Genomic DNA, 24,678 nt, shown 5'->3' with positions numbered 1-24,678 from the left:
AAAACCTCCTCCTTCTTTTGGGCAAAGTTCCTGTGCACAAAGTATTTTTTGGCTTTGCGCACAGGAACTTCTTGAAGTTGGGGGATGGTTTATTCTGTGCGCAAAGAGTTTTCCGCTGGTTAGTAAAATTTTCTCACATTTGTTTTGGGTGTGGTTGCAATAGCAGAAAGTCACTCAGATTAAATTACCAACCTGTTAATTGTTACTGGTAACAAAAATGGTGTAAAGAATGGTGTTTTTCCCCCTATTCTTCTGCTACTCAAGATATGCAGCAAAAAAATAGGGGTAAATCACAGGTCTACTGTGATAAACACATTAGAGGGCATTAAGGCACATTATAAAGCATTGTGATGCCCAAACCAAAAGCAAAAAAAAAACTCATTACAATACAGTCGGGCCACTAAAAACCTGGTTACTGCTAACAGTAATTGGGTAAAAATGTTACCGCTAACAGTAATGGGGTAAAAATGGTACTGCTAACGGTAATGGGGTAAAAAGGTAACAGAGATCAATTCAACATGAAATTGGCCCCAATATCATATCCAGTGTTGGTTGCATCAGCTCAATCTGATGTTGCAAGTCTTGATTATTGGCCGTCTTGGCAAGTTCTTTTCAGACCTGTTGCAATTCATCCTGTAAGCAAAGAACCTGGACATTGACCCCTTCCTGAAGCAGGCTGTTGGGCTGGTAGCTGGATGATCATTGGGCGGACCAGGACAATTAGCGTGTGACAGACCCCAATTACAATACACTGTGTATGTCGCTACAATACATGTTGTATTGGAATGGTTACATCGTTGATAAAGCTGTTTCTTCATTTTCTGGGTGGTTGTATTAGTTTGCAATTTGTTGGCTTGGTTTCCACATTGCAAATAAAGATCAGGGTTTTTTATCGGGGCACAATTGACCTGACTGCAAATAGACACACCAAGGCAAAAATAAAGACCCAGAAAAAGAATTGATAGGGAAAAAGGAACATATGGCAGGACATTAGGTAAAAAAATCTATGTAAATGTTTATTTGTTGAATTATCTATGTAAGTGTTGAGAGTGAAACAAGCACAACATCTGAGGTTTGATTTACTTTTTTTAAGCATGTGATTACAACAAAAAAACACTGCATATGATGGAGAAGAGGAGACCAAGAGATTAAATCAATCATACACACAATTAAGAGTGGTTTCTAGATTTAAGACCTCTGCGGTCATTATTAAGCGATTCGGCATGTTGGTTAATTTTCAAGTCAAGGAATTCAGAAAACCTGTTGATTTGATCAACCAAGTTTAGCACACTTTTCGCACAAGTATCGGCCGGAGCTCCGTTATGAGAGGTGGAGTTATCATTCGCAGCAGCGTCGGTTGGTGGTTGGATTGCGATCTGCTTGGTGCTCGAGCTCGAATTGGGCGCCTTCCTACTTGACCCACTGGTGGAGTTCTTGAAGTCGACCAGTTTAGCTTCGTACTCGATCCACGAGGCCAATTGGCGGATCTCCTTAGGTTCTGAGATTCGAATCCATTGATCATTTGGAGCTCGTTGCCCACCTTCTAACATGTCGATCTGTGTATCCTCTTTTTCATCAGGCTTGGCGACCATGGGTGAATCATGGGGGGTAGTAGCTGTCGTGGAAGCACCCTGTGCCTTCTTTTGACCCTGGCTCTTCTTCTTGCCCTTCACAATAGAATTCTTCGGCTCTGACCCGTGAATGATCAAGCTGTAACTCCAGGAGTAGGCCAATTCAATCGGGTCGTTTGGATAAAGTACTCCAGGTGTACTGCTGAGAATGTAATACGAGTTGTTCCGTGGGTCTTGTCCAATCGATTGGAATCTCAGTCGATTTGAAGATTCGACTTTGTACTGATCAATGAATGACATTCGGATTTCATCTTTGTGCGCGGATTCCGCTTGACTCATCTGTTGTTGTTTGAGCATATGCAGGGAAGCAGCCAGTCACCAGGCAAAATCAAAACAATCAGAAACTCTTGCTTTCATCAGGTGATTTGCTGAGCACGATCTCCAAAACTGAATGATCACGTGAGGTATAGAGTTGGGGAAAATTGAAGCAGGAAAGACTAACATCGGCTTCCCATTCGGTCAAAGCTTGAACACGAGCGGTTTCTCGTTCAACCAACGTTTTACTAGGTTTCAGGATTGTCTGTCCATCGTCCGACGCTAGTAAGGATTTCTTCGACGGCATCCCAGAGAGTTTCGTAGCTTTTGTCTCCGCCCATTTCTTGTTCAGCTTCACCCGTTCTTTGAGAATATCCGATTTGGCTTGTTTTTCTCTTTCCAGACCCTGTTGGATTTTAATCCAGTTCGAAATTCAACGGGGAAGGAAGCATGGACGATGTTAAGTGAAGCTTGGCCCGATTTGCCTTAAAGGGTATATGGTCGAAATGATGAGGGTATCAAAAAAGAAGCGGAGGAAAATGTTCTAACCTGTATGAGATCTTCACAAAGTGTATGGCCTCTCAAAGCAATCTCAATTAACCCGGAAATGACAGCGAGCTTCTCGACTGGAGGAAATTTAATTCTTTGTAATCTCTCATCATTGTGTTCATTCGTAGGAGAGCCATCCAAGGCCGAGATGTAAGGGGTTTCTGTGTCTTTCTCGAATAGCGGCTCTAATCCTTCTTCCTTCAAAAGACTAATCGCAGCTGTGATGATGGTTTTGGCAAGCCAATTTGAGAATAAGTTCATATAACGATGGGAATAATGGATGTCAATGAGAGAATACTAACTGTGCCAACATGGTACCGAGTTTTGGTGGTACGGAACCGGCGTCATCGAGTTCTTAGATTCGCGTTTAAGCTGAGCCAAGATGGCAGAACTCTGAGGAGATTTCAAGATAGGCGAGCCTTGCTCGGTAGACTGGTCATCAGGATTGAAATCGGATTCGATTAACCTGACTAGACCGTTCATGATGGCTCTCATACCACCCTCATCATCCACCCAAAAGTTCACAACGTCGTCCATCGAGTCTATAATTTTCTCAGCCCGTTGAGTTTCAGCCTTCGAATTCTTGGTTTCCGTTGCTCCTAGCCCGGGTATCAAATCCTTGAATCGACAGACGAATTCCCGGACATGTAACCTCTTCAAAATTTGTCCAGATCCTAGAATTCCAGTCGGTATACACGAATACGAAGTGGGCGCTTGAACAACATGTGGGGCTCGTCTTCCCGGTACTTTGCTCACTTCTGTAGCCAATTGTTCATTGACTTTGTTACCGTTGACCATGGGGGCGGAAGCTGGTATGGAAGAAGCAAGGGTTTGTTTGCTAGAGGATGGTTCAGACTTCTGGGTTTTGGATTTTCCGACCTGCTGTTGTTTCTTCAGCTTTTTGACAGCTTCCAGGTGTTTAAGGTCTTGACCGCTCATTTTCTTCTTGTGACTTGTTTTTTTGGTAGCCAATTTGTTGGTGAGCTTCTTGGAAGTTGGGGTCGAACTTTGCGAGCTTTTAAGTTTCATCAACTTTTTATTCGACGCGTCCGTTGTAGCTTTCGGTTGAGCTGGTCCCGACGATGACTGGTTTTTCTTAGCTTCTTGAATCAAGATGTCTGGGCCCTAGATTGGATTCGGAAAGAAGTGAAAAGACGCGTCAATTGCGACTAGGACATGGAGCAAATGGATTCGAACCAAACAGCACATGTTGAAATGATTCAGACCTGAGCATGCGGGTTTGCTGCGAGCAATTCACGCGCCGAGGCAAAACCAGCTTCAGTAGCTGCCCTGCCCAATTTTCTAAAGAAAATGATTGATGAGAAATCGGAGTGACAATGAACATAGCGTCAAATCAGGTGAGCTTTAGACTTACCCAGTCGGTGGTAATCCTTTCTTCTTACGACAGATCGAGCAGTTGCAGTAATCCTGACACACTGGACAGTTCCATTGGTAAGAAGAATTTACCGTGGGGCGTACTTTTTGCAGGTCTTCCCCACTGATCGGGATTTTCAGTTTTTTCCGGTAATGGAGGAAGCAAACAGCTGAACGTGAATAATTGTGCTGTGTCCGGATCTTTTCCAGAGGATGGGTAGACAAAAAAGAGGGAAACTACTGACTATCTTCCTGATAGGCATCGACCGCAGAAACTAACACGACAAGGCCCCCGGAGAAAAGGAACTTGACCACTAGAGGTCGAACTGGCAGCGCTAGTCGTCGGGTTCTGTGACGGTTCGCTTCTTCTTTGTTTGGGGATCACTCGAGCACACGTTTCATTTGAACACATGATCACGTTCGCCAGAGGTACTTCGGCGCGACATTGATGGCACCTTAAAGTTAATTTACCTGAAGTTGACGCATTGTTCTCATTCTTGGATTTAGCTTCACTTTCCGGTTTGTTTTTCTTATGGCTGACAGTTGAGGGTATATCCGAAGTTGATAGATTTCGCTTGTTTGGAATGGAGCCGGTGTTTGATGATGGTAAACCAAGGCCAGCTGCATTTTTATGCTGTTTCTTGGGTCCAGTCAAACTCGATGGTTTGGTATGAATTGTAGCTTCAGGCGGAGGCAGGGTACCGGTATTAACAGCGTTGTGGTTCTTATGCTTCGGCAAATTCTTTGGCTCGGATGAAGTGGCTGCTCGAGATATTGAATTTCTTGACGGAGTACTCGCGTTGATCGCGCTTGTTGGGGTTCCTAACGAGTGAAACTTTCTATTGATGCTCGATTCTAGTCGAGCGGCCGTTGTTGATGGTTGGTGCGGAGAGGTGGAAGTGTTTGGGTTCGAGCTAGAATTCGGTTGGGATTCAACGGCTGACTGGCGCCGACTGTTGGGCATGATATAATGGTGATATTGTAAATTTGGGGGACAGAGACAAGGGGGACCTTGAAGTATTTGGACGGCTGAAGTCCGTGTCGCGATGCGGGAGATTGAGAGTCAGGAGACAGGGCGGTTATCAGATAATAGGAGAAACCAGAGAGGTTTCAGAATCAGGGGATTATGAGATGGTGGTAATAGATGAACAGCTAATTTGGGATTTCGCAGGGAGGGGTTGAACAAAATCCTGAGGGGGACAGCGGTGCCTGTGGGCTGAACGTAAGGGGGGGCGGAGGGGCGGTTTCTTTCCAGAGGCAGAAATTCACAGTCAAATCATGAACTTCCTGAGGACTGGACTTGGCCTTTGTTCAGACTGAGAACTGCAAAATAGCAGTCAACCCGGGGCCCACGGTTGTCCTGTCCAACGGTTGCGCAGTTTTACAACAATTGCGCTTCCTACCAGCCCCCTGCCGCGCGGGGGGCCTATGTAGGGAATATTCCAGAGACGCTTGTGGCATGTTTAGGTTTCCTTTTCCAGCTTGGTCATTCTACTTGATTCTTGCTCCTAGTTTCTTGCTGGTCTGCTCTTCCATTTGTGTTTTGTGTTTCAGGTTTTTGCGGTGCTTTTTACCTTATGTGGCCTTTTTCATAGATTACTGAGTTACCAACAAGCTCCTAAGTTTCCCACTTGTTTCTCTTCGTCACTTTTTCCCTCTGTGTTTGAAGCTTTCTCTTGCAAAATTGGAAAGAGTTAATGTGCTGAGTCCAGAGAATGTGGTGTTGATGTGTACTAAACCCCAATGCCTCTGAAGAAACCATCTGACACCAGACTGTTTTTCTGTTTGTTTGTTTAGGTATGTAGGTGGATCTTCTTTTTCGTGTCCGCACTTTATCTAATAGGAGATCCGGCGCACACTCACCACTCAACCATCGCTCAAACAAACAAAAAAATCTCCCAACCAGAAAAGATGATACGTAGCAAGAAAAATATATGTGCCATTTTTGTTGTAATCAACATTCAAATATATGTGGAACTAAGAGCAGAAGAAGCAGAAGATTTATGGAGCATTAAAGGTCTCAAGATATAGTTGTTTAGATAGCTTGAGGGCTTGGTCGAGGTTTTCAGGGCCTGAATAGCACCCAACGCCTTGAGCCAAGTCCGGCTTCCCACCGCCCTACAAAACAAACAGACAGATGAGGATGAGGATGGTGATAAGTACTCATGACCAGAGCCCAAGACAGACACGTAGAAAAAGAGGGCGAAAGGAAAACAGATGGACATACTTTGCCGCCCAGGACTTTAGAGACCTGGTCCATCCAAAGCTTGGCGTTCCAGGCGGGCACGGCGCCGAGATCAGAAGGCGGGAGCGAGCTGGCATGGAACACTTTCTTCTCGGCCTCGTTGACGCTGAACAAGTAGCCGGCCTTTCCTGAACTCTTCAGCTGCCCACAAGCTACGCCTAATGCCTGCACCCACCATCATGCCCCCCTCTCCGTCAGGTCGGGGTCTAGTTCTTTTATCTCTTGAGAAATGCAGAAGGGATCTTACTTTGGAGTTCGAGCCTAGCTCGAGGACGCCCGTCATCACCCTTTCGTTCGGGTGCTCCTTGATCCACTCATTCACCACTTGAAGCGCCTATCACACAACCAGTTTTTTAAATGCATAAAAACAAGTCAGTATGATAGCACTTTTTTATCAAGCTACTGATATTCAATCAAGTCCCGAATTTTTCTAATTGCTGCGTGTTTTTGAATCGTACCTTTTTCTCGTCGGCTTTAGCTTGAGTTTTGGCCAACTCGACGAGCTCTTTTTGAGCCTGACTGAATTTAATTTTGAGTTTAGATTTCAGGATAACGGAGATTTCCAATGCAGCCAGTTCCTATTCACAAACAATCCCAGCCGATCATCGTCGTGCGCGGACATAGCAAAGAAGAACACCCATGAGTGATTCACATTGTTCTTCTTCTCCAGAAATGACTTGTTTCATTAGCAGGAGAGATAGAAAAACTTACGACGGAGAATGATTTGAGAGCCGGTTCACGTTCCTTAACAGGCAAGCTAATGATCTGATCGAGTTTGGCTTCAATATCTTTGGCTTGCTGGGAGACGCTGCGTGCGTCTTCGCCAGTGACGGCGACGATCCTCCGGATGCCCTTAGCGATCCCGGATTCTTCTACCAGGACGAGCTGCTTGATCTCGCTCGTGAGCTTCACGTGACTATGAAGGAGGATACACATGGCCGACGGTCTATGATCAGCTACGGTAAAAGGGGTTTAAAAGAAGGCAGAACCCTCGAAAACTCACGTCCCGCCACAAAATTCAACACTGTAGTTCAACCATTTGGGGTCCGCCAGATCTGCATCCAAGAGGTCAGCGGCATGGGGCCCGACGACGACGACGCGGACGGGGTCGGGATAAGCCTCGCCGAAGACGGCCCTGAGCCCGGGGATCTTCTTGGCCTCGGCCAGGCTCATTTCGCGCGCGGCGACGGCGAGATTCTTCGCGATCCATTCGTTGCATATCGACTCGATCTTGGCGAGCTCGTCGATGGAAACCTGTTGTTTGTGGGAGAAGTCGAAGCGTAACTTGCTCGGAGCGACGAGCGATCCTTTCTGGTCGATGTGCTCTCCAAGAGTCTCGCGAAGCGCCCAGTTCAAGATATGCGTGCCTGTATGGTTATTGCGGATAGGCCAGCGTCGTAGCTCGTCGTAGGCGGCTGAAACTGAGTCACCTACGGTGAGAATGCCTTCGGAAACTAGGCCACTGTGGAGCACGTATCCGTTGTAGACTTGCACATCTTCAACATCAAACGTCGTCTGCTTCTCTGGGTTCGTCAAGCTGCCCGTGTCGTTCTCTTGCCCTCCTTGCTCGGCGTAAAAGTTTGTCTTGTCCAAGATGATCCCACATCGAGAGGATGAAGGGACGGACTCGGTGGATGAGTGAAACTTCCCATCATAATAAATCGCCTTGACCGTCGCAGTGATACTACTCGAAGCTAAAGACAAAACGCGCGTATATTTAACTTATCGAGCCAGCAGTCAGATCACTTGGTAAAAAGAGGTCACCTACCAAATTTACTAGAGTCGTCTGTCTTGGGGACCTTGTCATTTGATTCTAGCTCGGCGATGGTATGGACATCCAGCTCGACTGCAGTTCCGGTGAGCTTTTTCTTGCCGCCCTTGGAGAGTTCCTTTGAGGCAGCCTGAGCCTTTTCGAAGCCGTCCTGGTCAATGCCCAGCTTAGCCTCCTCGGCCATCAAAAGAGTGAGGTCGACGGGGAAGCCGTAGGTGTCGTATAATCGCCAGACGTCTTGGCCGTCCAAGTCCTTCTTGCCCTCCTTCTTGGCCTTTTCCGCATACTTCTCGAACATCTTTTCTCCTCGGTCGAGGGTCAAGGCGAAGGAAGCCTCCTCCTCATCCAGGATCTCTTTCAGCTCTTCAGTCTTCGATCTGATCTCGGGGAACACCTCGCCCATCTGCTCGATCAGAGTGGGTGCTAGACGAGAGAAAAAGTTGCCGATCGGTACGTCGAACTTCTTGCGAACGTAGCGTGCCCCACGTCTGAGGATCCGACGAAGAACATAACCACGCCCGACGTTGTTGGGCACTCCCCCATCAGAGATAGCGAAAGTGAGTGTCCGGACATGGTCAGCGATCACTCGATATGCCGTATCGATCCCATCCACATCTTCCTCGCCCAATTTACCCGCGTAGGCTCTAGCCCCGGTCAGTTCTTGGATCCGGTCAAACAGCGACTTGAAGACATCGGTGTCATAGTTGCTCGTCTTATCTTGTAGAACTGACACTAGTCGTTCAAAGCCCATTCCAGTGTCCACATGCCTCGCTGGGAGCGGCTTGAGACTTCCCGAGGGCTCCCGATTGTATTGAATAAACACGTTGTTCCAGATCTCTAGTACCAGGGGGTCGTCTTGGTTTACTAGGTCTGCAGCATTTCTTCCTCCCACTCGATCGTAGTGTATTTCTGAGCAAGGTCCACATGGACCACTCGCGCCCATTTCTAAAAGTAAACAACCAAAATATATAAGCTCACAGTTTTCTGATTTTTGGGTTGAATTTACCAAATTAGAATTCATAAAGAATGCAAACACGAACCCCAAAAATTATCCTTAGCGTTACCGGGAAGGACATTAGAAGATTGGACGCCCAAGTCGAGCCAGATCTGTTTAGATTCATGGTCGGGTTCGAGGCCTTGTTTGGGATCGCCCTCGAAGTAAGTGACGTAGAGTCTATCCTTCGGGAGACCGTAGACTTTGGTGAGCAGGTTCCAGGCCATATGGATAGCTTCGCGTTTGAAGTAATCGCCAAAGGACCAGTTCCCCAGCATCTCAAAGAACGTGTGATGGTAGGTGTCCTTGCCGACGTCGTCTAAGTCGTTGTGTTTTCCGCCCGCTCGGATACATTTTTGGCTGTTCACCGCTCGCTTCAGACCTGTGAATGGATGGGATGGGTCGATTGTTCCTAGGAAAATCGGCTTATACTACTTGGATCAGATTTAAATGCCGACATACAACCATTTTCGTTCGGATGTCAGCATTGGCTCTTCTTTCCGGTCCGACACCCACTTTCTTCTTTGGATTACATCGAAAAAAAAAAAAAAAATCAATATGCTCAACTTGGTTCATGCCAGCGTTCGCAAAGAGTAAGGTGGGATCATCGAACGGGACGACGCTGGAAGAATGGACGAAGGTATGGCCATGATCCTTTTGGAAGTACTCGAAGAACGTCTTTCGGACCTAGAAAAAAAGAGGAAATCCACTTGTTAAGCAAAGTCGGCACGGAACAAGAATCTGCTCTTACTTTGTCTGCGGGCCAGTTGCCAAATTGACTAGATTGATTCGCCATGTGGACAGCGGAGATCGTCCTGATGAGTCTGATGTTCGTCAGGTGGGATCGATAAGCGGCGGGTGGTGGCGTGGAGCGTGGTCTGGCGAGTCTCGGGAACTGGGGAAACACTGGTTTCATCCAGCTCGGCTTGAGATGTCCGCTGGCGAGTCAACTGTTTCTCTCCGCGCCATCCCACCGGAACCAGCCGAGGCGACAGTGCAACTCCACCCTCGCCGGAGTTTCATCCGCTCTCAACAACAAGTGGGCCCTGCACTTCACAAGCAATACCGACTTCATACTCATTGCAGGACCTCCCGTCCAGATCTGCGAGGCCAGAAATGATTTGAAAATCTAGAGTTTACATGTCATCGATGACTTCCCTTCGGGTCTGCATCCCTCCCAAGTTTCATTTTTGCACACCGTAATTATGATTTTCTGGCAACTAGCAGTTGGAGTCTGGGAATTATTGCTGTCATGTGCAGTGGCTGTTTGTTCGTAGCTGTCTTGATTAAGATTTAGAAGCACACCTAGAGCTTTAAATGTTTATGGCGCGCCAATGATAGAGCGGGGTACCCTGGAGTACCACAATTTGACAGGCGACACCAGTCTTTTGCTTCCAGTTCATGTTAAACCAACTCTCACCCTATCCCTTCCTTATTCCCCGCCCTTTCGATGTGGAAATAAAGAAGCCAGGAAGGGCACGTACAATTACAGAACATCATCGTATTTCCTTTGCGTAGGCCACGGGGGAGGGCTGCTTAGTTGTACATACGCGTTCTTTTTGGCTTCCATATCATGTCCACGCAGAAAGGGCACGAAATATGTAAGCAAGGGTCTGTAGGCCTCGGCCGGGACATTTGAACATTCCGCCAAAACAGACATCAACCCCTGAATTGTAATCAACTCATGTGGGGTAGACATTCAGGTACATAGACTACACGGATAGTAGGATGTCGCTGCTCCCAGGTTCTCTCCAATGTTCAGAAGCCAGGGGTGCATATAGTGACGTATTGGGTCAAGATGATCAGAGAAGCGAATAATTCATTTCAGAGGCTCGCATAGAACACGTAAATCAAAGACCACTGAATTTTCTTTCATAGACTACACTAGTAAGTAGCCTTGGAAGCAACGAGTCTACAAAGACAAAGAAATATTATTTTTTGTGAGGATTTGAAGATTAGTATTCACATCAGCGAAATGCGGTAGGGCTTGGAAGGGCACGTACTGCAAGTGGGTTGAGAATTCCTCGAAGGGTTGGGGCGGAGGAGGGATCTGTTGCCACATGTCTGGGGTGAGGATACCGTAGGTAGCGGTGATCTATAAAAAATAAGCCGGAAAGAAAAAAGAAAAAAAAGTCAGACCGAGAAGGTGGGAGGAGGGGGATAGAGAGGGTTGGATGACTGACGGCAGCATAGGTGGCTTTCAAGAAGTTACCCATGGTGGAGGTGTTTCCACGGGACTGAGTGTAGACATCCTGGACACCGGCGAGTTGGAGGAGCCGTTTGCTAGCGGGGGCGGCGACGATACCGGTTCCTCGAGGGGCAGGGACGAGCTTGACGTAGACGGAGGCGGTCTTTCCCTGGACCTTGCAGGGCACGGTGTGGGGCTCACCGAGCTTGGCGCCCCAGTATCCTCGTCGGACGGGGATGATCGACAGCTTGGCAATGATGATCGCACCCCGGATCGCCGTCGCGACTTCCTTCGCACACTTCACGCCCAGTCCCAAGTGGCCATCCGAGTCTCCGATCGCAACAAACGCTTTGAATCGGGTACGTTGTCCGGCTCGGGTTTGCTTCTGGACAGGCATGATCTTCATAACCTCATCTGTTGTATTGTTTTTTGTTTCTCCGTTAGCTCCGATTCTTTCTAAATATCATATCCGGTAATCGGGGGGCCGACTCACCCTTGAGGTTGGGCAAGAGGAGGTCAATGATCTGGTACTCCTTGACGGGGAGGGAGAACAAGTAAATTTCTTCGATCGATTTGATCTTGCCGTCCTTGACCAGTCGTCCAAGTTTGGTGACTGGGACCCTGTGAGTAATAATTTGCCAGTATTGTTAGGTTCTGAAGCGGGTTTGGAGTGTGGAGAGTGAGAGACGGACCATTCCTTCTCCTCGTCCCTCTTGGCACCACGACGGGCACCACCTCGGCCGCGGCCTCGGCCACGATCGCCGCGTCCACGGCCGAACCCTCCACGGTCGCCACCAGCACCACTCGGTTGAGGTTTGTCGGCCATCTTGTTCCTGTTTGGTCTTGAGGGGAGCGAGTCTTCCGCGGGGGTTGTGTTGCTTGCTTGCTTGCTGTGGCTTTCCAAGGGTGGCGGGCCGCGGCGGCGATGGCTTCGGCGGGGGGGCTGCCCGGTTCTGGTGAGACTCGCAACCTGGGGCTGGCCCCAGTTAGGTTTCCCGAGCCCCCGGGGAGGTTCCTGGCAATCGGGCAAATCACTCGAGCGCCTTTCGAACGGGGGTCCCGAAGGGGCTCTCCGTACACGCCGGGGGTACTTCCTGGCGAGGTGGTTCTTATACGACGGGTGACACCAGATTTGTGAAACCCACGACCTCGCCCCCCGTCAGTATCACCATCACGTCGAGTATGGATGGATATAAGCCTCCCGGGACTGAGGGTGCGGAGCACCCCGATGCGAAGCATCTCCCATTCCCAATGGGAGGCTTATGAGTTATTGTCGCGTGGGAGCTTCAGGAAAATCATGACTTCTGGCCAGCTTTTTGAATCAAATTGTCCTTACACAGTGCACACTCCTCAAGCTGAAGTGCAGTGGATAGCTGAGCATCTCAGCTTCAATGTAGTGTCACTTTTGTGATACTAGGGAACTCGCGGCTGCGCCGCGGAAAATGAACTCATCTCATACGCCACAGAAGATGAACTTGGCACAGAATAATAAACCAGCAGTTTTTTATTTATTTCTTATCTTATACAAATTGTAAGAAAAAATGAACTGAGGGAATTTATGAGTTTGGGAAAATTGGTCCATATCTATCCATCCGTGATAGAAAGCACAACATTTATTTATTTGCTTCTTGTTTTCAAATGTAAATTGGAAAGAAGAGAGGATGAAAAGTGGTGTGTTGGGGATACATAGTTCAAGAAAGGAGGGGATACAGCATTCAGGGCCAATTTTTGGTGCTAGGAAGGAGGATGTCATGATCATTGAATCAGGCAAGTTCGTGCATTAAACAGACAATGGCCAGCCTGAACAGCACCACGGGCAGCAAGAGCAACAGCACAACCTCCGTGGCCTCCATCATTGTCAACCGGGGCCCAATCTTTACACCGTTGGCTACTTCTATATTGGCTTCCTCATCACCATCTCCTCCTCTATCCTCAATGCCTTTGGCAACAATCTCCAGAAACTTGACCTCAATAAACAGTCCAAATTGGCCACCAGCCTTCACCTCCAGAAATCGCGCTTCAGACCAATCTGGCTGCTTGAACTGTTTCTCTACGGCCTCTCCCAAGTCATGGGTAGCATTCTGGCCCTACAGTACATGCAATCAGATAGGTAGGAGCAATTTTTTCTCTTGCTTGTTGGACAAAACTCGAGTCTGGATTCTGGATTTTGCTTGATTGAAATAACAGAGTAGGTGGTGCCTCTAGGATAGGCCTCATTGATCTTCAGCATTCTATTTGCAAGATGGCTATTCGGGACAAAGATCTTGACGATAGATGCAGTTGGGACGGTAGTGTTGATATTAGGGGTCGTTGGGGTCATTGGCTTTGGGAACATCCGCCAAGCGGGGATCAACAAGGAGCCAAACATGTTGTTTTCCACCCTGGAAGCGCTCTGGGCCTGGCCGGCCTGGATAGCGCATCTGGTCCTCCTTGAGACAGTTGACTCTCTGGTCCTTTGCCTGGCGAACATACATATGTGGAGAAGCGGACGTTCAAGGCCAATCAGATCTCGCGAGACGAGGCCACGGATGTGAATATGGTCCTGCGTTGGGGCGGAGGTGCGGATGGCTCGAACGGGGGTCCGGACACGCACCACCGCCTTCCTTGCCCCCCTCCTCTTGCTCCCGACAAAGCTCCCGGAAGGCCTCAAGGGCGCCATCGGGCAATGGTTGCTCAGCCGCGCCGACCATTCCATGAGGAATCTGGGCCTGTAGTGTTGGCCTGCTTGTCGGCCAAACCCTGATTTTTGCCAAGAGCTACGTCAAGGTGGTCTCCAAAAATAATAGAGTATCGGAGAGAATTCACCAGAGAAAACAACGAAATCAGCCATCGAGTCAAGGTTAGTTTTGTCACGGTTATTTCCTGCAGCTGTGTAATTATGGAAATACTCGCCAATCAAGTAGTACAATACAGGTAAGCAAATGGATTAACACAAGTATATTGGGGAGACCAGGGGGAGCACCTCAAAAAAGGGAATCAATGAATCTCCTATTAAAATTATTATACATAGCGCACTCCGTGGGCGGGGAATGCAGTGGTAGCAAACTGCCCGGGTCAGGCATTTGATTTTCAGAGTAACTTTGTCGAGAATTCATGTGCCCGCAAACAATGCCATTTTGGGAGGTAAAACAGGACAAGATACCTTTGAGATCCGGGAAAGGAAAGAAGTTAGATTCTGATTGGACGTGAACGGCGGTAGCATCAACTCTTGAGGAGTTCGGCTGAGATATGAACACAGTCTCGGATAGAGGGAGGAGGGGTGCGGGTAGTTGAATTTGAGGCAAGAAGAGTTTCCAGTCCCGGTCTTGATTGATGAAGAATTACGGGCAGAGGAGCGTACGATTTGGTATTTCTGCCTGGAATTGTGAGCAAGGCTTTCCTATTGCGGTTCTGATTGGACGTGAGCGGCGGTAGCATCGACTCTGGAGGAGTTTGGCTGAGATATGAACACAGTCTTGGGTAAAGGGAAAGTACGGGCAGAGGAGCGTACGAGTTGGTATTTCTGCCTGGAATTGTGAGAGAGGCCTTCCTATTGCGGCTGTGAAGCGCGGGTGGAATAGTTTTGAGCACGTTAGAATTACTATGACAGGCTGGATTTGTAGTGGTCGGTCAACGTTTCCGGGTGAACGATGTGGAACCTCGTCAATAATTGTTTCGGTAAAGGAAGAAGCTGTATTACTGGTGATTGTAGATTGTTTGATCAGGGAATGAAAGTAGGAGGGATGGGGAAAAACACGAATCGGGAAAATAAAATATTTATTGGTGTGATTCAGATGTAAATGGTGAATAGCAAACAGATAACAGGAACAACGGCCTTAGGAATACAATAGAATTGAGAACAATGTTTGTCTGCGGCGGCGGCGTTGAGTGAGGGGATTTGAAAGGTATAAATAAGGCATCTTGATGAGAGGAAATGGACCAGGGCTCCGGAGTTTCAGGCTTGCTATGGAAGCCCTCAGGTTGTGGGAAATGCTGGATTTTTTTTTTCAGAAACTGGGAAATCTCTGGTTGGGATCTACACTTGAAGAAGAGTATGGCCCTTGCTCAGCAGTCAAGGTGGATGGAGGATGGAGTTCTGTATTTTAATTGAGTCCACATGGATCTTCTGGGAATTTACACACACGCTTCTGGTCAAACAAAAAAAAAATCACAAACTTCAAAGGGGAATGTAAGGAGTTTGTGAAGGGAGAAAAATTGGTGATTGACACCAAAAGAAAGAGAAAAATCAGGCCTTTGATCTGGCACCACAGGCAATAGGAATACACAAGGAGAAGACACCTGAAAGGGGAGCGGGACAAAACTCCCACCAAAACACTGAAAGCTCTCATGCCAAATTTTTGGCTTTACCTGCAAGTCCCTCCTTTTGAGGTTGCCCTTTGCGCCAGCCTAGGCTGTACCAGGGCCCTCCAAAGCAAGGGACTTGTGATAAGCCTGACTTATCACCACCTGCCAGGGATCTCCCCGTCATTCCAATGGGGAATCACATGAGATCCCTGTGGAGCCGACAAGAACACAGCAAGAGTGTTCCACATGATTTCCTTGTTGTTTCCACCAACAAGGAATCCACAGCACCCTTGGAATTTCCGGTGGCACCAACAAGAACACAGATGATGTGTTCAACATGAATCCCTTGTTGTTCCCTTGACAAAAAACACAAGGAATCCACGGATCCCTGGTGGAGCCAATTGGCACACATCAGTGTCAGCTGTCGCGTGTGTGGGTTAGGGTTTAGGGATATTGGCTTTAGTATTAGCGGGATTCAAAGTTAGACCTGTGCATGCCACTTGCAAGGCAAGGCAAGCTGGCGTTCAACTCAAATGTTGAATGTTGGCTTGCAGTCTCCCCGCAAAACTGGGTTATGCAAAGTGACCTGCATGCACGCGCGGGTCTACTTTGAAACCCCCTATTATCTGGCCCAGAATTCCTTCAAGTCCCACAGAACCACTACACAGTGCCATCCTCCAACATCAGCCACGCACAATCACCCACCCAGTTGAAGGTCAGCAATGTCTTGTTTTTTTTTCCTCTAAGCCTGCCAAGCCTACCACACCAGAAGCAACTGACCCTGCTCTTAAGACCCAACTCAGTCAGTTACTTGAAACAATCACCACCAGCTCAGCCAGTCAGGAACTTGCAGCCCTTGAACTGGAGCATGGGTTCCTTGCACAATATACAACTGGAATGAAAAAAAATGTGCTCTGTGCGCTCCACAACCAGCTAGCCCTGCCTTGGTTCCTCCCCATCCCTGCTGTCATTGTTGGCATACGGACGGTCCTCATTCAATTGAAAAAGCCGCTGGAACTGGAGAATTGCTGCCATTGACCAAGCACATTGGAGACCAATGTCTCCCTGGATTTACCTGTAAACAAGGAGAAGCCAAGGGTGTTGTTATTGCTCCTGGTCCCAGCACTTTCTTTGGTTGGACCGCGACTCTGGTAGGAGCGGACAACAACTCCACCGGACACATGCATGCTGTGCTTGCTAAAGTCAGTTGATGCCCTACTCACTGTTATATGCATCAAATGTACTGATCATTGCTCTTGCATTGCAGATTGGTACCTTTTGTTTAGTTCCCATTGGTATTTTGTTGCTCTGGGTAAGCATTCCATCTTTCAACTTGGTCAGAACCATGCAGGAGCTGATGTAGAAATCATCATTACCAGTACCGTTGAGGTATTGACAACATATTGATATTGATCATTGGTGGTATTCCCATTGCAATGCCTACTGTGTTGTCTGTCTGAGTCACATTTGCTGTTGGAGCCCAACAACTTGCCAAGTACAAAGCCATCATTACTTGTATTACTTCCATCGAAGAGCTGGCAAGTGTTGACATTCATTTCTCTGACAAGACCGGTACCTTCGACACCAAAAATCTCACCATCAATAAATCCACCTTCAAGACTTACGCTGATTTCAGCGCCAACAAACTTGCTAAAACTAATGATTTGATTAACAGGCAGTATTCCTTTATTGGTGTACAAACATGTTTTAATTACTCTGTTTATTAGCCTGATCCCAAAATCTTTGAAAGCAGATTAGGTATCCCCAATACCAGTGCAAGATCCTCCTGAAAAAACCCAATACTACTACTTCTGATCAATCTTAAATTTTTTCTTTTTTATTTTCCCTTTTTTCAATGTTTTCTATTTTTTCCTTTTTTTCCCTTTTTCATTATTTTATTCTTCCCCCTCTCCACCAACAATGCAATGCAGCGTGTGGTACCCAAGTGGTACCACATTCTGCTATATCTTGACCCGGCGGATTCAATCCGTTCCAATTATTTTATCCTTCCCCCTCTCCACCAACAATGCAATGCAGCGTGTGGTACCCAAGTGGTACCACATTCTGCTATATCTTTACCCGGCAGATTCAATCCGTTCCGTACAGCCTACCCAAGCCACACCACCCCCAAAAGTGGATGAAACGGACCACCTAAGCCCAATGGAACCCACCAATGAGCAACGTGGAATCCACCGGCTCAGAGGTTGTTTCCAGTTGGTTTCACGCATAATCCTTGGGGAGGCGACAAATTGAGCCCTGGTAGCCTGGTGTTCCAGGTGTGGGCCCGACCATCCTGTCGGTATCACGAGGAGTCCATGAGGGGCCCACAGAATGCTGAAAGCTCTCGTGGAATCCTTGGGGGCATCACACGGTGCCCTTGTGATGGCGTTGGTGATGCCCACAAGGGTGTGTGGACCAAATGCCGGTAGTCCAACTGTGCTCACCTGTTCACCGTGGAATCCACATAGATTTGCGGTGGGCGCTGTAAGAATACAGGCCTAGGGGAGCAACACTCTGCTCACAAAGTGAGGAGAGTGCCGCAAACCGCAACAGCTGCGGAAATTGGTAAGCAAAGCAAACCTCTTTCTGCAGCCCCAGCTACCCGCGAGACTGAGACAACTGAGTGCATCCAATTGATGAAAGCAGGACCAGCCGCCGTGGATAGCAATATCGGAAAAACAGGATCAACCTGTCAATTTTTGTTACTGGAAAGATTTACGGAAAACACCAAAGGTGAGTAAACTCTTAAGAAAACCAGCTAACTGACTAGGCACAGCTAACAAGCATGCCCTTCCCACTGTAGGCAAAGCCAGCAAGAGCAAGACCCAAGCGCAAACCAATTCAACCCCAAAAGGAGCTGAAGAGGGTAAGGAGCCAGGTCCAGATATCAGTCAGAAGCTAAAAAGGAGCAGCAACGGTGGGCCGCTACGCTACAGGGCCACTTAGCGTTAGAGCAGCGGCAAAAAGCGCCCGCCCATTTTGAGTAGCGTTAGCGCGCTGTTAGCGCCGCTATGCTGCGCTACGTTTCAGCGGCGCTAACAGCGCGCCAATTGTTTGTTAGTGTTAGCGCGCCGCTACAGTCACTACGCTACGCTACGCTGCGCTACAGCGCTTTTAGCGGAAAAAAAGGCCTTTTTTTCAGCTAAAAGCACCGTGGCGCACCGTAGCGCGCGCTCTTTTGCGCCCTGCGTGTGTAGCGTTAGCGCAATTGCGCGCATCTGCGCTAACGCTACGCTAACAGCTAAATTAGCTGTGCACCCTTTGCGTGTAGCATTAGCGCAGAAAGGCGCAATTCCGCTAACGCTACGCTAAAATTTAGCGGAATTCCGCTACGCTACGCCACGCTAACGCTACGGTTAGCGTAGCTGGCCCACCGTTGGGAGCAGGGACTAACAGAGAGTCTATTCAAATGCAGAGAATCTCGGAACTCCCGCCCTAACTCTTTGTCTGAACCTGGCATAAGAAGGAGTACATCTCCGGCCAAGTAAGCTTGACTTACCAAGGCAGATGAGAACTGTGAGCAGGAGTTAAAAGTGTGCTAAAAGCAGATCAATAGCAAAAACCCCAGCGTCAAGCAGCAAAAAACGCTGCTCCCAACCTCTCAACAGTTCTCATTCTCTCAAACCTGAACCAGGTGTCGGCTAAGCAACCTGCTTCCAGGTAAACATTGCGGCTTTTTCATCTCATCAATTCCTTCATTGCTGTTCTCTAGTAGGCATCAATAGTGATGATTGTAAAAAGAAGATTACATTTTAATGAAATGAAACTTCCAGTTCTTCCATTTTTCTCAGGCCCCAGGTGGAGGGACTCCCCGGGTGTAGGAGAGGCTTACCTCCAAAGTCACCTGCATGGCCTGAGCACTTTGAGAAAATGGTGAACTTTTCACCATTTATAAGCTCAAGAGTCATTTGAGCAAAAACCAAGCCCTTCAGAACAATTCTGAATCGGAAAAGTTGCACACCCCGGACTCAAAAATGTGAAGGAGCTCCAAATTGACTCCAGAGATCCTTTTAAGTTCCCGCCTGCAAGGCAGGACGTCGTGGTTGGGTCAAACCGGCTTTTTGAAGGGACTCCAAAGTGGGATCCCGGAGTCCTTTGAATCCATTTCAGATTTTCTCTGAGTTGGATATCCACTTCAAGTTATGTCCAAAGTGCATTTTGGAGAGCATCCAACACATAGTTCAAAAATCTCCAGAGTAACCTCAAATAATATTTGAAGTCTAACGACTTCAAATGTTATTCAATAGAGGACTTGCACTATGTTCAAATATTATTTGATTGGGACCCTTCCGGGCTTGCTTTTTCAAATGCTCCTCAGCCTGGCCCACCCTCACGCATTGGGGACCCATCCTGACCAGCTTATTTTCCCGATTTCTACTTGGTTTGGTACATATATGGCTTTTGAATTCAATCTAAGCACTAATAATGAAAACACTTTACAAAATATGTTCATGGGGAAGCTTTCTGATAAATGAATCATGTATCTTACATAGACTAGGGAGAGAGCAGGGGGGAGAGAGAAGACAGAAAGGGGAGTGCAGGAGCTGAGAACGGGTTACAGATCTCTTCCTGGTAGCTGATACTGCGCAGTACTTGATTGGGACCTGGGTAGGTATCCTTTTCTCACCACAAGAAAACAGAAGCCTGGGCTATAAATTAAAGCTGTGAAACCAGAACCAGCAGTTAGTATGATGGGGATAAGAGGAGCAGGGTTTTTTGAAGAGATGATGGGACAAGGATCTTCAAAAAGGCGTTGAGGAATGGGGCGCTGGGAAGGAGACTTACTGTTGTTGGATTAGAGTTTTTAGGGCCTGTACCATATTGGGCCTCAATTTTGAAAAATTCCAACTTTTTTTGCCTTGTACACAAAAATTGAAAACTAGCAGAGGGTTCAAATGTTGAAATTCTTCACATTTGGGCTCAAGCCTACATTTTTGCCAGGCTCAGTTTTTGTCCCAAGAAATTTGAGGCAAATAAATTTTGAAAATTTCAATTTCCATGCCCTATGGTACAGGCCCTTAGTATCTCAACTCTGCAATATTGGCTCTTGAGATAAAGGGGTAGATGGATGAACAAAGGAGAGAGTGGAGGTCAGTAAGGTTATTGGACAAGAAGGAGAGGAGAGAAACTAACTTGACAAGGTTGTTGGAGTCACCAAAATCAGTAATCAAGCAGATCTGCCGGAACTGGATGACAGCATCTGTGGTGTCTTTGGCCTTCTGGATGCTGCTCTGGCCTTGCAGACACCTGCTTGAGCCAGGCTTGCAATTGGCTCAGCCTTGGTTGTAAGCTCGCTCAAAGTGTGTTTGTGCTGCTGTCAGATTGTGTTTCCTGCTGGGTGTGTGGTGGGTTTTTGGTCAAGTGTTTGGTTTGGTGAAAGGTGAAGAAAATTGAGGAGCCTTTGAAGCTTGGGCACACAACAATAAAAAGCCACTCTCTGTTCACATCTTCAGATGCCAAACCTCCAGGCTTTGAAGTCAGAAGAACAAGGGAGCTGCTGCAGACTGTTGCCCGCGGTTGTGTTGGAAAATGATGGTATTGCTTGTCAAGGGGTCAGCTTCAAATGTTTTTCAAAAATCATTTGAATATCCTTGGGTGGACAACCCTGAGGATGGCACTTGAATATCATCCAAATGCCCTTTGAAAGACATTTGGAGGAGCTGGTTTCTCCACCAAAGGCGTTTCAAAGGGCATTTGGAGTTAAACTCCAAAGAGATGATCTGGCCAAACCCACTGGTTGGGCGGTTTTTTTTTTGGATAAAGTCGCGCTTTCAAAAATTCATCTGAAGTTTTTCACAATTTTTTGGAAAAACTTTGGATTGCTTTTGCAAGCCACTTGAGGGAGGGCACTTTGATGAATTTTTGAATGTAGCCACTCACTTCAAAGGTCTCTTGAAGGAAACCTTAAATGTGCGTCCAGGGTGTAGCCTTGCTTCTCAGGCATCTTTCTTGTTTTTTGGAAAAGAAAAACAGTGTGAAATAGCCGGTTGCTTGCAATTTGCAGTTGGCTGTGTTCTTTCATTTTGTGAAGTCAAGCTTGACAGGTGAGGAACTGTTTGGATCATCGGATCATGAACCCTCTTGCGGTCTTTGACTTGCTGCAGCCAGGTGCTGATGTTAAATACATAAGTAATATGTATTTGTTTTGTCTGCTGTGTGATATTTGGTTATGTATATAACACCAGATACATCTGTTGGGATATCTGGGCTTGAAGAAGTCGGATTGTTTACAGTGGCATTTTATTTACACAATGATTCTTGGAAGGGATGAAGCTACTTGGGAATTTCAATCTGGAATAAATGTGCTTGGAATCTTGCGCGTCCAATGGTGCCGGCGGCAGGATGTTTTTTGAAGTGCTAGTGGTGAATTGAGGGGGTGAGATCATCTTCCAGCCATATGTTTGGCTGGTAGCTCTCCTCTGAACTTAACACAAGTCCCTCCCTGTGCTTGCGGGGCGCCAGCACCCTCCCGCTTGCGGGAGGGACTTGTGCCTAATGTCCAATATTTGGCCTGAGGCTGCCCAGCCAAACATCTTAAATTTCCTTATATCCCCCATATCACTGTATACCCATTGGATTTCTTCACAGCCTCTGGCACCATTAGAACCAGTTTGTCTTTCTACATATTCTGATGTGTTTAACACAATATCTACCCCCATCCCTTGATCCCTCCCTTTGGGAGGCGGGCCCTTTGCCCCCCCCCCCCCCCCCCCCGAGCGTAGGCGTGACTTAGTGAGGAACTTGTGCTAAAGCTCGGTCCCAACTGGGAGCGCAGCGACCTCCGAACCCCCGAGGAGGGACTTACGACAAGTTCGAGTCCCCGGGCGCCACTTAGCCCCGAATCATACTTCCGTTAATCTCACCCTCGTTTTACCTAAATACCAGCGAACGAACTTGCGACTAGCAACATGGCATCATCGATCCTCAGACAAGCACTGCCTTCAACGGTCCGCGAAATCAGGTTGGTTATGAATTCTTTGGCTTTCTGCATTTGCTTGGTTGTTTCTAACCCGCTGTATTGGCATTTCTTTACATTCTTGCCCTAGATTCCATTTCTCCCCGACTCAAGCAAATCCAGTCAAATCCTTTATTCAAGCAAACTATTCCTCAATCAAATCGTCGAATCCTGATCTGCCGATCTTGTTCCGGGAATCGTCCATTGGTACACCCGCTCGGGCTATTGTCAGATTTGGTATTTATATATCCTTTTGAATCCTTTTCCTCCCTTATTGATGCTACAAGGTTCGTACATATTGATTGTATCTAAAACATTTTTCTCCAATTCTGTATCCATGGCAATCGACTTTTCCCCAATCGATGATTCCCCACTCGCTTCGGGATCCGCCTCGACGGAACTCAGAATATGGGATCGAAAAACAAGTCTCTCTGGAACAAGCAAAGTCTTCGGCAGAGATTGAATCGTTACTATCAAACTTGATCCAAGGAAAAAACTGATGTTAAAGTAGGGATGTAAACGGGTCGTGATTTTTTTTCTTAACCTTTTGAGAGAAAGAAATCCATTTAGAAGAAATCAGGCAGAGGAGGTCGGAAAATGGTGCCCATACCCGACCCAACGTGAGCACTGGGTCGGGTCGGGACAAAACTGCTAATGTACTGCCCAAACCCGAACCCATTAATGAGGAGTCGGGTCCGGGTCGGGTATATACACCACGGACGCATTTTCAAGATTTCAGTTCGAAGAAACTTTGAATGGGCATTAATCCATCTTTTTAAACAAGCATTTGAAAAAAAAAAAAACTCAAGTATTAGTTGGACAATATGCAAGATTTTTGATTTTCACCCAGTTGGCAATGTCCCAACTGAATTGATTTTCATTCAAAGCACCTTTGAACAAACTTTGGAGTTTTGCGTCTATGGTGTATGGGTTGGGTCTCTGGCCGACCCAAGACAGCATAAGTCGTGCTAAATGCACACCAAATTTTTAGTATGTGCACACCAAAAAAGGTGTACACAGGTGTGTACGCCATCCTTTAAAAACCTGTGTACATCATCCTTTTTTGGCGTGCGGGGACATGTATGCCAAGACACCCCAGACAATTGAGTCAACTTTGGGAATTTTCCCAAAAGGCCAGTGTGGTATGCTTTATGGTTCATCTAGCCCATTTCAAAATTTTCTTCTTTCTCATATGTGGCACCACTGGATTCTACAGCCAAAACTACACAGGACACCATGGACAACACACCTTAAACCCCTCTGGATCAGAAGTTACAACCCCCTTCAATACACATCATTCAGTTACATACACAAAAACACCCTACTCAGGTTCATGTAATCAATCACTGTGAAAAAAACTCAAGAAACTGCTGCCAGTTGACATGCAATATTACAAAGGCACCCTTTGTAATATTGCATGTCAACTGGCAGCAGTTTCTTGAGTTTTTTTCCCCAGTGAACATTAGCAGATACACTGCCAGCATATTTGGCTGGGTTGAAGTCATCCCAGTTTAACTGGGATGCACTCAACCAATTTAAACTTGGTTGATCTCAACCAATTTAATATAAACCCAAGGGGGGTACCTTGGATTTATATTTCATCAGTTCAGATCACCCAAGTTTAAATTGATTGAGTGCATCCCAGTTTAACTGGGACAACCTCAACCCAGCCAATTGTGCTGGCAGTGATAGGATTGATCAAAAGTGGATGCAATAGCGGCTTGGGGATTGTGGTTCTTCTTGAGTCTGAGGTTTGCACAAGGGCCTGCGTGGCTCAAACTCAATTCACCCGGTGAAAAATGCATATGAACTATGCATCCATGGCTAAATCTTTAACACCCCACAGCATGTCAGAGTTACTCATTTGACACTCCTCCTTAACTCTGCATCTGTAAGGTGAAGTTGGGCTTGAGAACTTTCCAACTTGATAAAGCCAAGCGGTTTGGTGAGTCCGTTGGCAATCATTTTATGGGTAGATACTTGCTGCATGATGAGTTGTTTTTTTGAAACTAGCTCAAGAACGTACTGAAAACGGACTTCAATATGTTTGGTATTTTCATTTAACTGGGCTTCCTTGCTAATCATAACCGCTCCTGAATTGTTGTTCTTCATGAGTAGCCTGGGTTAGCTATGGTGACTTTTCATGAATATTGGCAACTCAGCTTGCATAGATTTATGTGCAGAGCAACTTGCCAAAATTCATGCAAGTTTCTTGCCCTCAACTTTGAGTCCCACTATTTCTTCACCCCGCTTATTGGCTTGTAGCAGTTTCAAAGAAGTGCCTGTTATTCAGTATCACTCAAATGCTACTTTTTATTGCAAAATTAAGCTTGCAAGCTGACAAAAGCTGAAGCCTCTCTTCTGAAAGATGCTTTTGATTGCTTGTAAATTTTTTTTTATCCTTTCAACTCAAAGACCATTAGTAAACTGCT

At 46.9% G+C, this 24,678-nt stretch overlaps 4 protein-coding genes across 4 annotated transcripts; 1 reads left to right on the top strand and 3 right to left on the bottom strand.

Annotated features, from left to right (window-relative positions):
• Positions 1–1,169: 1,169 nt before the first annotated feature.
• PtA15_12A274 (uncharacterized protein) lies at positions 1,170–4,773 on the bottom strand (the record flags this gene model as incomplete). The annotated part of the gene is made up of 7 exons (XM_053161866.1): positions 1,170–1,910; positions 2,074–2,292; positions 2,436–2,653; positions 2,738–3,560; positions 3,662–3,737; positions 3,811–3,933; positions 4,055–4,773. 7 exons carry the CDS (start codon positions 4,771–4,773, stop codon positions 1,170–1,172), a joined length of 2,919 nt encoding a protein of 972 aa, XP_053025841.1.
• Positions 4,774–5,810: 1,037 nt separating this feature from the next.
• On the bottom strand, positions 5,811–9,735 carry PtA15_12A273 (uncharacterized protein; the record flags this gene model as incomplete). The annotated part of the gene is made up of 10 exons (XM_053161865.1): positions 5,811–5,927; positions 6,037–6,219; positions 6,302–6,388; positions 6,513–6,632; positions 6,766–6,970; positions 7,058–7,748; positions 7,823–8,770; positions 8,866–9,250; positions 9,387–9,506; positions 9,571–9,735. 10 exons carry the CDS (start codon positions 9,733–9,735, stop codon positions 5,811–5,813), a joined length of 3,021 nt encoding a protein of 1,006 aa, XP_053025840.1.
• Positions 9,736–10,703: 968 nt separating this feature from the next.
• On the bottom strand, positions 10,704–11,833 carry PtA15_12A272 (uncharacterized protein; the record flags this gene model as incomplete). The annotated part of the gene is made up of 5 exons (XM_053161864.1): positions 10,704–10,731; positions 10,823–10,914; positions 11,003–11,421; positions 11,501–11,628; positions 11,700–11,833. The coding sequence occupies 5 exons, from the start codon at positions 11,831–11,833 to the stop codon at positions 10,704–10,706; spliced, it is 801 nt and encodes a 266-aa protein (XP_053025839.1).
• Positions 11,834–22,199: 10,366 nt separating this feature from the next.
• On the top strand, positions 22,200–22,746 carry PtA15_12A271 (uncharacterized protein; the record flags this gene model as incomplete). The annotated part of the gene is made up of 3 exons (XM_053161863.1): positions 22,200–22,252; positions 22,338–22,483; positions 22,652–22,746. 3 exons carry the CDS (start codon positions 22,200–22,202, stop codon positions 22,744–22,746), a joined length of 294 nt encoding a protein of 97 aa, XP_053025838.1.
• Positions 22,747–24,678: the final 1,932 nt, after the last annotated feature.

This window comes from Puccinia triticina, chromosome 12A (assembly GCF_026914185.1).
Source record: "Puccinia triticina chromosome 12A, complete sequence".
In the NCBI taxonomy this organism is placed as follows: Eukaryota; Fungi; Basidiomycota; class Pucciniomycetes; order Pucciniales; family Pucciniaceae; genus Puccinia; species Puccinia triticina.
This window is presented reverse-complemented; position numbering and strand designations above follow the sequence as displayed.